Source organism: Aegilops tauschii, chromosome 4, assembly GCF_002575655.3.
Source record: "Aegilops tauschii subsp. strangulata cultivar AL8/78 chromosome 4, Aet v6.0, whole genome shotgun sequence".
NCBI classification, from domain to species: Eukaryota; Viridiplantae; Streptophyta; class Magnoliopsida; order Poales; family Poaceae; genus Aegilops; species Aegilops tauschii.
The window spans coordinates 470,271,308-470,289,237 of NC_053038.3; the positions used below are offsets into that span (position 1 = coordinate 470,271,308).

At 44.9% G+C, this 17,930-nt stretch overlaps 1 protein-coding gene across 1 annotated transcript; it reads right to left on the minus strand.

Annotated features, from left to right (window-relative positions):
• Positions 1 to 2,242: 2,242 nt before the first annotated feature.
• Positions 2,243 to 17,152, minus strand: LOC109733100 (probable ubiquitin-conjugating enzyme E2 24). Its single transcript, XM_073497833.1, has 4 exons — positions 17,111 to 17,152; positions 6,413 to 6,610; positions 3,019 to 3,097; positions 2,243 to 2,922 (listed from the first exon to the last, which is right to left on the minus strand). Exons 1-4 carry the CDS (start codon positions 17,150 to 17,152, stop codon positions 2,243 to 2,245), a joined length of 999 nt encoding a protein of 332 aa, XP_073353934.1.
• Between the last annotated feature and the right edge of the window lie 778 nt (positions 17,153 to 17,930).

Genomic DNA, 17,930 nt, shown 5'->3' on the forward strand with positions numbered 1-17,930 from the left:
GTTTAGATTGGACGATTGACTGACTGACGTTGAAGCCAAAAAACAGCATGCAATCCCGGCTTTTCGTGGAATCAATGGAAACAGTGTGTCAGTGTACCCATAATTTATCAAGATTGAATGAATGATACCAGTCAGCTATGTCTGCCATGATTCACATGCAAAGACGTAAGAAAGGTGATTGTGATTGATAGGGGACCATACACTCCAAGTCAACACCACCTTCAGAAAAAAGGGTCAACGCCGGTGTCAGTGCTCGATGGTGCAACTTGAGGGCCCTGTTGATTATCATTTCAATCTCTTTTCTTCCCGTACTACTTGGTGCTTTTGGTGGTCTCATGCCTCTCTTTCGTCCTAGAGTTAAGAGCTGAAAAAAAAAGAGTGAATTCCGTTTTTTACCCCATATTTTAACATTTTTGACACTAATTACCCTATTTAGCATGATTTCATCAATTTTACTCCATTTAGCAAAAGTGTTGCCACAGTTTATCCTATTTAAAATTTTGTGTGCGTTCTGACCGGCTGGTCCCAATTGTCGGGTCCAGGCCACACCGACGGGTTTTTTCCTACCTATTTTGTTACTGATATAATCTGAAATCATGTATTTTTTTCTTAATATTATCATACACGACCTTAAGTATGATTCCATGGATCAGATTAAAAGTGGTGTAAATATACTACTTTACTAACTCTGATGCACCTACATATCTGAATATTTGGACGGTGATGTAATCGATTAGGAGTGAGCCAGTTGCGTAGCAAGGATCAATGAACGCCCGGGCCAACCTTGCATCTACACTAGCTACAGTGGTGAATAGTAGCTGTAGAAATGAACAGTATACAAAGGATTATGTCTCCACGCCCCCAAGCCAAGGCCCCCCTTGCCTGGGGCTTGTCTACACCATTAGCAAATTCTAACAAAACTTTTGCTAAATTAGGTAAATTTCATCCGTTTACCCCATTTACTCAACGCAAGCTAGAAGCGCCTGGAGGCGAGGGCGGCACGAGGCTGACTCAGACGTTGTGACACGACGCACGCGACCTCCATCCACCCTGGCCGGTTGGGAGAAGTTATGAGGACCGGTTCATCAAGGAGAAAATTAGGCAGGGAAAATATGTTGATGTGGCATGCTAGCTGCACTTGACAATTGGGACATGCTGACAGAACGCGCACAAAATTTTAAACAGGGTGAATTCTGGCAAAACTTTTGCTAAATGGGGTAAAACGGATGAAATCTCGCTAAATGAGGTAATTAGTGTAAAAATGTCATGATCGGGGTAAAAACCAGAATTCACTCTTTTTTTTATCTCTCCACACTCTCTTGCTAGGCCCTCAAGATGTTGGGGCGAAGACCTTGTTTTTTTTATGAAGACCTTGTCAGGATACCGCCAGATGCTAATAGAATGATTAGTAATTTTTTTAAGGGTGATAGAATGATTAGCACTCCACATTTATCCACAAGATGCCGCCACGAAGGAGTGAGATCAATTTCTTTTTGTGGTGAAAGGAGTAAGATCGGTTTTTTTTTTAGACAAAGGAGTAAGATCAAATGATATACCATAGCGTGAAACTTTGACCCTGGGCCGGGAATTTTGGGCCAGACGTTAAACAGCCCAGTCTGTAAATATCAAGCCCGAGTACGACCTGTCCTGGCCCAAAATATATAAATAATAAAAAATGAGTTTTTTTACAAATTAAAATACACTATTAAGCCTATTTTGAAATTAAAAATTGTGAGGCGGGCTTGGAGTAGAAAACTGGAGTCGAAACTTTCTACCACCTACAAATCTTCGCTCAAGCAATAGTTCACACATGCTGATATTATTTTTCAACCCACCATTAATTTTTTTCGAAAAGGAACCCACCATTAATTGCTTAACTAAAATACATTTTTGTCCAAAGTTTCAGTTCATTACACAAACTAAAGATAAGCTAACAAGCAATAATTGATGGAGGGAAAGGGGACAACGAGTTGAAACAGTAGCAGGAAAAACCTGCTGCCAAGAGCTCAACATCAAAACTCTAGCCATAGGGCGAAAACCTGCTATTGACACATGCTGGATGGTTTAATAATCATTAGACAATAGTAAACATTTTGGCTGAAGCAATAGTTGACACATACTGTCTGCCGGTTACGAAGTTCAAAGTTTCATTGCTCGTAGTCATCTTATGTTAACATTACTACTTCCTGCCTGCCTCCAGTGGTCTAACCCAAGTAGCGTGTCATACAAGAATATCTGGATTTTAATGCTTGGTGGTAGTGCAGTGGTCGCACCCTAGGGCGCCAATCTGCGCGAATGCTGTCGTGAGCTTGGGCATGACATTTGCAAGCGCGGTCCTAAAGCCGGTCGAGCACGGCAGCTCCATGCTCCCATGACCGGCGTCCACGCATCCCTGCAGGTACGCCTCGCACGTTTCGAGCACGGACCTCCCACGTCGGCGGAAATGGTCCATGACAAACCCATCGAAGCCCTGCGGCGGCCGGCGCAACAGGTGGATCATGGTCCGGAGAGTGAGCAAGAAGGCGTTCTCATTATAGGGCAGCTCATGGCGGTGGCCCTCTGGTCTGTCGATCAGGTGCTCATAGCCGGCCTCGTTGTAGAAGGGCTGGCTATTGAGGACGAGGGCCTGGATGGAGACGACGACCTGAAGGAGGCTTGATGTCCCTGGCACCCAGACCTCGGTGCCCTCGCCGCTGAAGGTATTGAGCAGGCTTAGGCACACCGTACCGTCGGTATACAAATTTGGGTTCAGACGGAAGCCGAAAGCGTGGTAGTAGACTTGCGGTGGCACGTCCGGGTAGGACGGCGGCATCTGCAGGTCAAAGAAGAAGAGCCCATCCTGATACGGCGTCCCACTGGCGCCCACCATCGCCACCCGGAGCAGGTCCATACGGTCCTCGAACGCCTGTACGTAGATCGTGTCTGCATACATAGATTGATATACCAACTATTGAAATATCGAGACATATACATTACATGCAAATGCCAATCTCGGGATTGTGTCACACTGCACCGTACCTGGTAAGCTGTCGTGTAGTATTTTCCACTCCTTGTGCACCCTTTTTACGTGTACCGACCCCTTTCCGCTGCTGCTGCCCTGCAGTTCATTTGGTAAAAGAAAGGACACTGGTTAATGCATGTTTAATTCCGGTTTGTCGTACCATGACATGATTTAGATTTTAGAATATATTTCGTTATAGGAAACCCTACTATATATACTATAGTTTTTTTTTGGCTAGATATATTATAGTGCATTGACACCAACCAACGATGTCCTGGATGTAGTGATCTCAAGTGTTCAACCTAAAGGACCTGACTAGATAGAACTACCAAATACATTTTTTTTGCAGGGTATAAGATATATTATATATTGTGAACTGGCCCATCAGGGTGCAAGTCCTACACCATATATTAAATGTTTTGTTATCAATAGTAGTATCTTAAGATAAATATTAATTGTTACCGCCTCCATGCTAAAATATAAGGTGTATTAGTTTTTCAAAAAGTCAAAGAATTTTATGTTTAAGCAATTCTATAGCAAAATATATCCACATCTATGATACAAATAAGTAAAATGTAGAAATATATTTCATGATAAACCTAATGATAATGATTTCATATTGTGGACATCAATATTTTTCTCCCATAAACCCGGTCAAAGTTAGAGAAGATTATCTTTTTGAAAACTAATCCAACTTGTTATCTGGAACAGAGGGAGTATATACTTTTCCAAACTATTAATTAGGAGTTGCCTTTGCATTCCCAAACTAAAAATTTAGGGGGGGGGGGGGGGGGGAGTTAAAGTTCATCTTCTTTTGTAGAAAGTGAGATGCACGCCTTTTTGGCTTTTAAGTTACATATACGGGAATAGTTAAGCCATTAGAAAAGGAGAAAAATTCAACTCGACAATTTACAAGATAACCCGCGCGTTGCAGCGCGAGTGCTAACTAAAAGTAATAGATAAATCATGTGGATTTCACATGATAAGATCATGCTGATGACGTGGCAAACACACATGAATTATTAATGTAGATGCATTACATGGATAAGAAAAATATGTATAAATTATGAGGATTAACTATAATGAGATGTCATGTTGATGACATGGCGAACATGCATGACTCATTGATGTGAATGAGTTGCATGCATAGAGAAGATAGGTATAAATTGTGAGAACTAACTATGATGAGATGGCATAGGCTGGTGATGTGGCAAACATGCATTACTCATTGATGTGGATGGGTTGTATGGATAGCAAAACCAGACAGTGAGATAGATCATGCAACTAAAAAATAGGAAAAATAAAATAATTAATGATGTCATGTATGATGAAGTGGCATATGTGCATGTTGAGAGGAATATAAGTAGTGGGGATCAACTATTTATGTATACTAGATGATACCTCGCACGCTGTTGCAAGAATATTTTGCAATATATTTTAATGATATTTGATCATATGTAACATAAATATTCAGAGTAATAATATAAGAACTAAAACTAAAAATAACATATCCTTTTATTGTCTTTGATTAGTGTATAGTTGTATTAAATATAAATAGTGTTGTGAACGAAAACTTCCATGGATGTTTGCATATTGTGGTGAACCTTTTTCCATGCATGTTGTTGAGGTGTCATGCTTATGTTGAAACAATATGTTAGCGTAGGCTAGCTATTTAGGTAAGTATATAAGATAGGAAAAAGAAAAGAATATAAAGAGAGTACTTTTTTTGGTGCATGCACCAACCTGGTCTGCGGTGTCAAGGTAATGATGATCCGGAGGGCTCTTCACCACATCAAAATTTGGGAACTTAAACGGGCGCCATCTCCAGTGGCATCCGTGGCCTTGAACACCACATCATTGGCAGAGTCATCACTAGTAGAAAACAGGGCTTTGGTCACAGGGCAGTATTCACATTAGTCCCGATTCAGTCATGAACCGGGACTAATGTGAGCATTCGTCCCGGTTCGTGCGGCTAAGGCATTAGTCCCGGTTGGTGCCACGAACTGGGACTAAAGGGTGCGATGCCCATTAGTCCCGGTTGGTGGCACCAACCGGGACTAAAGGTCTAACCTTTAGTCCCGGTTGGTCCCACCAACCGGTACTAATGGGCTTTGAGGCATTAGTACCGGTTCATGGCACGAACCGGTACTAAAGGTCCCATTTTCAAACTCTACCCCCCTCCCGTGGACCGCCTTTTCAGTTTTAGAAAAAACAAAAGAAAATGATGGAAATGTCAAAAAATATAAAATAAAATAAGTTTCCCATGTGATATGTGGTCTAGTTGTTGGGAAAATTTACAAATATGAATTTCGACTTTATTTGCAAAATCTCTCTGGAATTTGTAAAATGGGCATAACTTTTGCATACGAACTCGGATGAAAAAGTTTTTTTATATGAAAAATCATCTACTCGAAAAGTTACATCCGAATTACACCGGGGAAACCCCGTTAAACATTTTCAAAATCCTCAAAAACCTAACAGAAAAAAAGTTACGGGGCTTTTAAGATCTAGAGTGGAAAAAATCGATTTTTTTCAAACTTACTACCATTTGCTAGGTGCGCCACTAGTAACAGAAAAAATATAGTTTCAATTTTTTTTGGAAAAAATGTGGTCAAATCTGGTCAAACTGTGGTCAAACAATGGTCAAACTAATTATTCTAGAATATTAGTGTTACTAAATAATTATTTCAGTTATTTTGAATTTTGGTCAAATCTGGTCAAACTGTGGTCAAACAATGGTCAAACTAATGATTCTATAATATTAGTGTTACTAAATAATTATTTCAGTTATTTTGAATTTTGGTCAAATCTGGTCAAACTGTGATCAAACAATGGTCAAACTAATTATTCAAGAAATATTAGTATTACTAAATAATTATTGTTTTTTAAAACAATAGTTTCAAACTCAAACAGTGAAATGTGTCACTTCATGCTCAAGCAAAATTCCCGAGGGTTAATAGGATTGACATCTTACTATTGTGAGGAAAACAACAAATGTAGACTTGCAAACGAGGGAGAATAGAACCCGGAAGTTAAGCGTGCTCAGGCTGGGGGAGTGGGAGGATGGGTGACCGTTCGGGAAGTTAGATGATTTGGAATGATGAGGGGTGATTACAGATTAGAGGATAAATTGAGCAGTGATGAGGGGTGATGATTAGAGATTAGAGGTTAAAATAATTCAGAAATTTGAAAATAAAAAAATTCAATTTTTTTTAGAAAAAAATCATAAAATTTCCTTTAGTCCCGGTTGGTGTTACCAACCGGGACTAAAGGTGGAGCTCCACGTGGCCGCAGCCTTTAGTCCCGGTTCGTGTAAGAACCGGGACTAAAGGGGAGAGGCATTAGTAACGACCCTTTAGTCCCAAAAGCCCCTTTTTCTACTAGTGCGTCCTCGCTATCATCGTTACTTACATCGCCTCTTGTCACTAGATCAACGAGGTCGGCCTCGGTGGCAGCGCCACCAACATCAGGATCTTCGTTACTACCCGTGGGTGCGTGCATGGGCACTTCCGCATTCTGCCTGGTTTCAGCAGGGCCATATAGTTCATTCACAGAACCGTCATCACCTTTGACGTTTGTAGCATCTGCTGGATCATGTGGATCATTGACCTGTAGTTAAATATGTTCACATCATTTAAACGCTAATGCATGCTACACTAGTAGGAAAAGGGGCTTAGGTCACAGGACAGTTTTCACATTAGCCCCGGTTCAGTCACGAATCGGGACTAATGTGAGCATTGGTCCCGGTTCGTGCGGCCAGGGACCTGCCGAGCCTCGTGGGGGCATTGGTCCCGGTTCGTCCAGACCCTTTGGTCCCGGTTGGTGGGACAAACCGGGACCAATGGGCCACGCTCCTGGCCGACCACCCTTTAGTCCCGGTTCCTACCACAAACCGGGACTAAAGGCCTGGTCCTAGTTGCGGCCAGTGTTTAGTCCCACCTCTCCAACCGAAGGGCGCTCACATCAGTTTATAAGGCCGTCCCTCTCTGCCTTGTTGAGCTTCTCTTAAAGTGAAAATAGATGCCCTTATACAGGAAATTTGACCTAAATTCATAGTAAATTTCATAGAAATTTATTATGAATTTAGGTTGAATTTTCTCTATAAGCGCATCTATGTTCATTTTTTTATATTTATAAAATAAATAAACCTTAATAAAATAAATAAAACTAAATAAACCTTAATAAAATAAAATAAAATAAACTATAGTAACTACAATAAATAAACCTTAATAAATTAAGTAAAAATAGTAGCAGTAAAATAAATAAAAATAGCAGCAGTAAAATAAATAAAAATAAAATAATTAAAGTAAAATACATAAGTAATTAGAAATAAAATAAATAAGTTTTTTGTTGTAAGTAGAAACAAAACAAAACAAATAAAGTAAAAGAAAAAAAACACGAGCCATCAACTCCATAACCGCCATATCTGGGATAGAGAAGGGCGATCCCTTGGAGTGGGATTCACATACAGTTGCCCGTAACATCTACCATTCGAGCCTAGCAGGTGGAACTCGGATCTGTCAACAGTGTCAAAGCGGCAAATAGCAGGCGGAGGAGAAGCCACCGATGTCATGTGTAGATCCCTTCTAGGTCTTGCGGATCGTGCTATTACAGCAATTTGGTTGGTTGATCCCAAAAAAAGGAATTTGGTTGGTTTTCTTGAAGCCCTAGCTTGTTGTGCCGTCCTATTTTCTCAATGCAATTTAGCAAATGCTACTATAGTACAGTAAAGGGCACAAAGAAAAAGCACGCAGTGAAGGAAAATACCTCCATATCAAAGCTGCTACTTATCTTGTTGGTTATCAGGATGTGGATATGTAGAATTTTCTCTAGCCACGGCAACAGACATGCATTCATCGAGGGGGTTCACTACAGAACAAAATAAATGCTGACGTTAGTTGTTGAGGGTACGTTTGACATCCCTGAGAGACTAGATAATGAAAAGATGAATCGTCAAACCTGGATGAACAAAGACACTACCAAGTGGATGAATCTGATGGCCTGTCCTCCCTTGAAGATCATGCGTCCTCCCTTAAAGGCGCCACCAGGGCCATCGACGCCTCATACACCGCCGCCGACGTGTTGTAGTGATGAGGTATCTGTTAGAAATATGTCCTAGAGGCAATAATAAATTGGTTATTATTATATTTCCTTGTTCATGATAACCGTTCATTATCCATGCTAGAATTGTATTGATAGGAAACTCAGATACATGTGTGGATACATAGACAACACCATGTCCCTAGTAAGCCTCTAGTTGACTAGCTCGTTGATCAATAGATGGTTACGGTTTCCTGACCATGGACATTGGATGTCGTTGATAACGGGATCACATCATTAGGAGAATGATGTGATGGACAAGACCCAATCCTAAGCCTAGCACAAGATCGTGTAGTTCGTTTGCTCAGAGCTTTTCTAATGTCAAGTATCACTTCCTTAGACCATGAGATTGTGCAACTCCCGGATACCGTAGGAATGCTTTGGGTGTACCAAACGTCACAACGTAACTGGGTGGCTATAAAGGTGCACTACAGGTATCTCCAAAAGTGTCTGTTGGGTTGGCACGAATCGAGACTGGGATTTGTCACTCCGTGTAAACGGAGAGGTATCTCTGGGCCCACTCGGTAGGACATCATCATAATGTGCACAGTGTGACCAAGGAGTTGATCACGGGATGATGTGAGTTACGGAACGAGTAAAGAGACTTGCCGGTAACGAGATTGAACAAGGTATAGGGATACCGACGATCGAATCTCGGGCAAGTAACATACCGATAGACAAAGGGAATTGCATACGGGATTGATTGAATCCTCGACATCGTGGTTCATCCGATGAGATCATCGTGGAACATGTGGGAGCCAACATGGGTATCCAGATCCCGCTGTTGGTTATTGACCGGAGAACGTCTCGGTCATGTCTGCATGGTTCCCGAACCCGTAGGGTCTACACGCTTAAGGTTCGATGACGCTAGGGTTATAGGGAAAGCATGTACGTGGTTACCGAATGTTGTTCGGAGTCCTGGATGAGATCCCGGACGTCACGAGGAGTTCCGGAATGGTCCGGAGGTAAAGATTTATATATGGGAAGACCTGTTTTGGTCACCGGAAAAGTTTCGGGTGAAATCGGTAATGTACCGTGACCACCGGGAGGGTCCCGGGGGTCCACCAAGTGGGGCCACCAGCCCCAGAGGGCTGCATGGGCCAAGTGTGGGAGGGGACCAGCCCCAGGTGGGCTGGTGCGCCCCCCCACAAGAGGCCCAGGGCGCAGGAAGGGGGGGAAGGGGGAAACCCTAGGCACAGATGGGCCTAAGGCCCATCTAGTGGGGCGCCCCCCTCTCTCCACCCGTTGGCCGCCCCCCCAAGCCCCATCTAGGGCTGGCCGCACCCCTTGGGGGGGGACCCTAGATGGGGGCGCAGCCCTCCCCCTCCCCTATATATAGTTGAGGTTTGGGCTGCCCAAGACACACGAGAACGTCTCTCTTTCGGCGCAGCCCTACCCCTCTCCCTCCTCCTCCTCTCCCGCGGTGCTTGGCGAAGCCCTGCGGGATTGCCACGCTCCTCCATCACCACCACGCCGTCGTGTTGCTTCTGGACGGAGTCTTCCCCAACCTCTCCCTCTCTCCTTGCTGGATCAAGGCGTGGGAGACGTCACCGGGCTGCACGTGTGTTGAACGCGGAGGCACCGTTCTTCGGTGCTTAGATCGGAATCAACCGCGATCTGAATCGCTACGAGTACGACTCCTTCATCCGCGTTCTTGCAACGCTTCCGCATCGCGATCTACAATGGTATGTAGATGCACTCCCCTTCCCCTCGTTGCTAGATTACTCCATAGATTGATCTTGGTGATGCGTAGAAAATTTTGAATTTCTGCTACGTTCCCCAACAGTGGCATCATGAGCTAGGTCTATGCGTAGTTTCTATGCACGAGTAGAACACAAAGTAGTTGTGGGCGTAGATGTTGTCAATTCTTCTTGCCGCTACTAGTCTTATCTTGTTTCGGCGGCATTGTGGGATGAAGCGGCCCGGACCGACCTTACACGTACGCTTACGTGAGACAGGTTCCACCGACTGACATGCACTAGTTGCATAAGGTGGCTAGCGGGTGTCTGTCTCTCCCACTTTAGTCGGAACGGATTCGATGAAAAGGGTCCTTATGAAGGGTAAATAGAAATTGGCATATCACGTTGTGGTTTTACGTAGGTAAGAAACGTTCTTGCTAGAAACCTATACAAGCCACGTAAAAACTTGCAACAACAATTAGAGGACGTCTAACTTGTTTTTGCAGCATGTGCTATGTGATGTGATATGGTCAAAAGGATGTGATGAATGATATATGTGATGTATGAGATTGATCATGTTCTTGTAATAGGAATCACGACTTGCATGTCGATGAGTATGACAACCGGCAGGAGCCATAGGAGTTGTCTTAATTTATTGTATGACCTGCGTGTCAATGAAAACGCCATGTAATTACTTTACTTTATTGCTAACCGTTAGCCATAGTAGTAGAAGTAATAGTTGGCGAGACAACTTCATGAAGACACGATGATGGAGATCATGGTGTCATGCCGGTGACGAAGGTGATCATGCCGCGCCTCGAAGATGGAGATCAAAAGGGGCAAGATGATATTGGCCATATCACGTCACTTTATGATTTGCATGTGATGTTTATCATGTTTACATCTTATTTTCTTAGAACGACGGTAGCATAAATAAGATGATCCCTCACTAAAATTTCAAGAGACGTGTTCCCCCTAACTGTGCACCGTTGCGAAGGTTCGTTGTTTCGAAGCACCACGTGATGATCGGGTGTGATAGATTCTAACGTTCGAATACAACGGGTGTTGACGAGCCTAGCATGTACAGACATGGCCTCGGAGCACATGCAAAACACTTAGGTTGACTTGACGAGCCTAGCATGTACAGACATGGCCTCGGAACACAAGAGACCGAAAGGTCGAACATGAGTCGTTTAGCAGATACGATCAACATGGAGATGTTCACCGATGATGACTAGTCCGTCTCACGTGATGATCGGACACGGCCTAGTTTGACTCGGATCATGTATCACTTAGATGACTAGAGGGATGTCTATCTGAGTGGAAGTTCAATAATCAGATGAATTTCATTATCATGAACATAGTCAAAAGGTCTTTGCAAATTATGTCATACGCTTTAGTTCTACTGTTTAAGATATGTTCCTAGAGAAAATTTAGTTGAAAGTTGGTAGTAGCAATTATGTGGACTGGGTCCGTAAACTGAGGATTGTCCTCATTGCTGCACAGAAGGCTTATGTCCTTAATGCACCGCTCGGTGTGCTGAACCTCAGCGTCGTCTGTAGATGTTACGAAACATCTGACATACACGTTTTGATGAGTACGTGATAGTTCAGTGCGGTTTAGAATTGTGGCACCAAAGACGTTTTTGAAACGTCGCAGAACATGTGAGATGTTCCGAAGACTGAAATTGGGATTTCAGACTAGTGCCCACGTCAAGAGGTATGAGACCTCTGACAAGTTTCTTAAGCCTGCAAACTAAGGGAGAAAAGCTCAATCGTTGAGCATGTGCTCAGATTGTCTGAGTACCACAATCGCTTGAATCGAGTGGGAGTTAATTTCCCAGATGAGATAGTGATAGTTCTCCATAGTCACTGCCACCAAGCTAGTAGAGCTTCGTGATGAACTATAGCATATCAGGGATAGATATGATGATCCTTGAGCTATTCGCGATGTTTGACACCGCGAAAGTAGAAATCAAGAAGGAGCATCAATTGTTGATGGTTAGTAAAACCACTAGTTTCTAGAAGGGCAAGGGCAAAAGGGATACTTCATGAAACAGCAAGTCATTTGTTGCTCTAGTGAAGAATCCCAAGGTTGAACCCAAACCCGAGACTAAGTGCTTCTTAATGAGGGGAACGGTCACTAAAGTAGTACTACCCTAGATACTTGGTAGATGAGAAGGCAGACAAGGTCGACAGAAGTATATTGGATATACGTCATATGAATGTGTACTTTACTAGTACTCCTAGCAGCACCAGGGTATTAGATACCGGTTCGGTTGCTAAGTGTTAGTAACTCGAAATAAAAGCTGCGGAATAAACGAAGACTAGCTAAAGGTGAGATGACGATATGTGTTGGAAGTGTTTCCAAGGTTGATGTGATCAAGCATCGCATGCTCCCTCTACCATCGAGATTTGGTGTTTGCGTTGAGCATGATTGGATTATGTTTATCGCAATACGATTATTCATTTAAGGAGAGTAATGGTTACTCTGTTTATTTGAATAATACCTTCAATGGTCTTGCACCTAAAATGAATCTCGATCGTAGTGATACACATGTTCGTGCCAAAAGATATAAAATAGTAATGATAGTTCCACATACTTGTGGCACTGCCATTTGAGTCATATTGGTATAGAACGCATGAAGAAGCTCCATGTAGATGGATCTTTGGACTCAGTCGTTTTTGAAAAGATTGAGACATGCGAACCATGTCTATTGGTATATATGCATGAAGAAACTCCATGCAGATGGATCGTTTGGACTCACTTGATTTTGAATCACTTGAGACATGCAAATCATAGCACATGGGCAAGATGACTGAAAGGCCTCGTTTTTAGTAAGATGGAACAAGAGAGCAACTTATTGGAAGTAATACATTTTGATGTATGCAGTCCAATGAGTGCTGAGGCATGCAGTGGATATCGTTATGTTCTTACTTCACAGATGATTTGAGTAGATGCTGAGTGTATTTACTTGATGAAACACAAGTCTGAATTATTGAAAGGTTCAAGTAATTTCAGAGTGAAGTTGAAGATCGTCGTGACAAGAGGATAAAATGTCTGTGATATGATCATAGAGATGAGTATCCGAGTTACGAGTTTGGCACACAATTAAGACATTGTGGAAAGTGTTTCACAATTAATACCGCCTCGAACACCATAGTGTGATGGTGTGTCCGGACATCATAGCTGCACCCTATTGGATATGGTGCATACCATGATGTTTCTTATCGAATTACCACTATCGTTTATGGGTTAGGCATTAGAGACAACCGCATTCACTTTAAATAGGGCACCACGCAATTCCGTTGAGACAACACCGTTTAGAGAAACCTAAGTTGTCGTTTCTTAAAATTTTGGGGCTACGAAGCTTATGTGAAAAAGTTTCAGGCTGATAAGCTCGAACCCAAAGCGGATAAATACATCTTCATAAGAATACCCAAAACAGTTGGGTATACATGCTATTTCAGATCTGGAAGCAAAAGTAATTGCTTCTAGAAACGAGTCCTTTCTCGAGGAAGAGTTTCTCTCGAAAGAATTGAGTGGGAGGATGGTGGAGACTTGATAAGGTTATTGAACCGTCACTTCAACTAGTGTGTAGTAGGGCACATGAAGTTGTTCCTGTGGCACCTACACCAATTGAAGTGGAAGCTTATGATAGTGATCATGAAACTTCGGATCAAGTCACTACCAAACCTCGTAGGACGACGAGGATGCGTGCTACTTCAGAGTGGTACGTGATCCCGTCTGAGATATCATGTTGTTGGACAATACTGAACCTACGAGCTATGGAGAAGCGATGGTGGGCCCATATTCCGACAAATGGTTAGAAGCCATAAAATCCGAGAGGATCCATGTATGAAAACAAAGTATAGACTTTGAGAGTACTACTTGATGGTCGTAAGGCTGTTGAGGTAAATGGATCTTTAAGAAGAAGACGGACATGGACGGTAATGTTACCGTCTATGAAGCTCGACTTGTGGCAAAGAGTATTTCCACAAGTTCAAGGAGTTGACTACGATGAGATTTTCTCATCCGTAGCGGTGCTTATGTCCGTCGGAATCATGTTAGCATTAGCTGCATTTGTGAAATCTGGCAGATGGATGTCAAAACAAGTTTCCTTACCAGTTTTCGTAAGGAAAGGTTGTATGTGATACAATCAGAAAGTTTTTGTCGATCCTAAGGATGCTAAAAGGTATGCTAGCTCCAGCGATCCTTCCATGGATTAGAGCAAGCATCTCGGAGTCAGAATATACACTTTGACGGAGTGATCAAAGTTTTTGGGTTTATACAAAGTTTGTTAGAAACTTGTATTTACAATAAAGTGAGTGGGAACGCTACAACATTTCTGATAAGTATATGTGAATGACATATTGTTGATCCGAAATGATGTAAAATTTCTGGAAAGCATAAAGGGTTGTTTGAAAGGAGTTTTTCAAAGGAATACCTGGATAAAGCTGCTTACATATTGGGCATCAAGATCTATAGAGATAGATCAAAACGCCTGATGATACTTTCAAAGAACGCACACCTTGACATGATTTTGAAAGAGTTCAAAATAGATCAGCAAAGAAGGAGTTCTTGGCTGTGTTACAAGGTGTGAGTATTGAGTAAGACTCAAGACCTGACCACAGTAGAAGAGAGAGAAAGGACGAAGGTCGTCCCCTATGCTTCAGACGTAGGCTCTACAGTATGCTATGCTGTGTACCGCACATGAAGTGTGCCTTGCCATGAGTTGTTCAAGGGGTACAATAGTGATCCGGGAATGGATCACATGACAGCGGTCGAACTTATCCTTAGTATCTAGTGGACTAAGGAATTTTCTCGATTATGGAGGTGAAAAGGAGTTCGTCGTAAAGGGTTACGTCGATGCGAACTTTGACACTAATCCGGATGACTCTGAGTAGTAAACCGGATTCGTATAGTAGAGCAATTATTTGAAATGGCTCCAAATAGCGCGTGGTAGCATCCACAAGATGACATAGATATTCGTAAAGCACACGCGGATCTGAAAGGTTCAGACCCATTGACTAATAACCTCTCTCACGAGCATAACATGATCAAACCAGAACTCATTGAGTGTTAACCACATAGAGATGTGAACTAGATTGTTGACTCTAGTAAACTCTTTGGATGTTGGTCACATGGTGATGTGACCTATGAGTGTTAATCACATGGTGATGTGAACTAGATTATTGACTCTAGTGCAAGTGGGAGACTGTTACAAATATGCCCTAGAGGCAATAATAAATTGGTTATTATTATATTTCCTTGTTCATGATAATCGTTCATTATCCATGCTAGAATTGTATTGATAGGAAACTCAGATACATGTGTGGATACATAGACAACACCATGTCCCTAGTAAGCCTCTAGTTGACTAGCTCGTTGATCAATAGATGGTTACGGTTTCCTGACCATGGACATTGGATGTCGTTGATAACGGGATCACATCATTAGGAGAATGATGTGATGGACAAGACCCAATCCTAAGCCTAGCACAAGATCGTGTAGTTCGTTTGCTCAGAGCTTTTCTAATGTCAAGTATCACTTCCTTAGACCATGAGATTGTGCAACTCCCGGATACCGTAGGAATGCTTTGGGTGTACCAAACGTCACAACGTAACTGGGTGGCTATAAAGGTGCACTACAGGTATCTCCAAAAGTGTCTGTTGGGTTGGCACGAATCGAGACTGGGATTTGTCACTCCGTGTAAACGGAGAGGTATCTCTGGGCCCACTCGGTAGGACATCATCATAATGTGCACAGTGTGACCAAGGAGTTGATCACGGGATGATGTGAGTTACGGAACGAGTAAAGAGACTTGCCGGTAACGAGATTGAACAAGGTATAGGGATACCGACGATCGAATCTCGGGCAAGTAACATACCGATAGACAAAGGGAATTGCATACGGGATTGATTGAATCCTCGACATCGTGGTTCATCCGATGAGATCATCGTGGAACATGTGGGAGCCAACATGGGTATCCAGATCCCGCTGTTGGTTATTGACCGGAGAACGTCTCGGTCATGTCTGCATGGTTCCCGAACCCGTAGGGTCTACACGCTTAAGGTTCGATGACGCTAGGGTTATAGGGAAAGCATGTACGTGGTTACCGAATGTTGTTCGGAGTCCTGGATGAGATCCCGGACGTCACGAGGAGTTCCGGAATGGTCCGGAGGTAAATATTTATATATGGGAAGACCTGTTTTGGTCACCGGAAAAGTTTCGGGTGAAATCGGTAATGTACCGTGACCACCGGGAGGGTCCCGGGGGTCCACCAAGTGGGGCCACCAGCCCCAGAGGGCTGCATGGGCCAAGTGTGGGAGGGGACCAGCCCCAGGTGGGCTGGTGCGCCCCCCCCACAAGAGGCCCAGGGCGCAGGAAGGGGGGGAAGGGGGAAACCCTAGGCACAGATGGGCCTAAGGCCCATCTAGTGGGGCGCCCCCCTCTCTCCACCCCTTGGCCGCCCCCCAAGCCCCATCTAGGGCTGGCCGCACCCCTTGGGGGGGGGGAACCCTAGATGGGGGCGCAGCCCTCCCCCTCCCCTATATATAGTTGAGGTTTGGGCTGCCCAAGACACACGAGAACGTCTCTCTTTCGGCGCAGCCCTACCCCTCTCCCTCCTCCTCCTCTCCCGCGGTGCTTGGCGAAGCCCTGCGGGATTTCCACGCTCCTCCATCACCACCACGCCATCGTGTTGCTGCTGGACGGAGTCTTCCCCAACCTCTCCCTCTCTCCTTGCTGGATCAAGGCGTGGGAGACGTCACCGGGCTGCACGTGTGTTGAACGCGGAGGCACCGTTCTTCGTTGCTTAGATCGGAATCAACCGCGATCTGAATCGCTACGAGTACGACTCCTTCATCCGCGTTCTTGCAACGCTTCCGCATCGCGATCTACAATGGTATGTAGATGCACTCCCCTTCCCCTCGTTGCTAGATTACTCCATAGATTGATCTTGGTGATGCGTAGAAAATTTTGAATTTCTGCTACGTTCCCCAACAGTATCGTGCAGGATCTAACACAGGATCACCTTCAGGCAAGATGAATAGGTCTTCAGGGGCACGACGGCGGCCACAACAGGCCCCTGCCATGGACGGCGCCGCCCGAGCCACAGCCGCTCGCCAGCTCGCCTCTGGAGCAGTCCAAGCTTATCCGCGAGCTCGTCCACTAGTGGCCGTCGCCGCCACGACGTCCTGCAGGCTAGAGAACGGCGGTTCGCCGTTCTTATCCACGGCCGCCGTTGGAACCGACTCCGGCCGCCTATATAAGGAGCCCCCGAGTCCGTCCAGTCCCTTTGGCGACCTCAAGCCACCCCACCTAGCACCCCCATAGCAGGCAATCGACCAGGGAGGGTCTTCTTCCCCATCTCCGGCCAGTACAGCCGCCGCCGCCCTCCGGTCCATTCAGTCGCAACCAGAGCCCCCCCGTCCGTATAGCACCACCATCCTCCTCCCCTCAACCGTGCGGAGCTGCCCAAACCCTCAGCTGCGTCGGGGAACCACCGTAGGCCAAAGCCCCAAACCTCCCGAAGCTGCCGTCCGCCGCGGAGCTCGCCGCCGGCGACTCCCTCCATCCCCGCCACCTCCTCGACCACCGGGAGGACCGCCCCGGCCTGGCGGATCCATCCCTGCCCTCAGGACCCCGCGAGGAGCCGCCGTTCGCCGGCGTTGATCGCCGGAGCCCTGCCTCTGTTCGGCCAGAGGAGGAAGGAGGCGGGGGCGACTGGTCAAACCTGACCAGTGGGCCCAAGGGACCCACTGTCAGTGACCCACGAGCCGGTCCACGCGGGTTAAGTGGAGGATCTGACACAGGATCACCTTCAGGCAAGATGAATAGGTCTTCAGGGGCACGACGGCAGCGGCGGCGCCATGGCCGGGACTGGTGACGACGGCGGCGGCGAGCGAGCGGGAGGGTGGCGGCGGCTGCGTGCGAGTGGGAGGCCGGAGGATCACCACTCATTGTGCTCGACATATCACTACAAGAAACCTGTTAATCCATGACGGATTTCTAATGACATTTTTGGAAACTCTCATCGATGACCTGGTAAAACCCCACAAGCCCGGTGAAAGCCCGCTAAAGCCCGTCTAACCGTTCCCGTATAAAAACTTAACCCTAAATTCCCTCCTCGGCCCCTGCATCGTGTC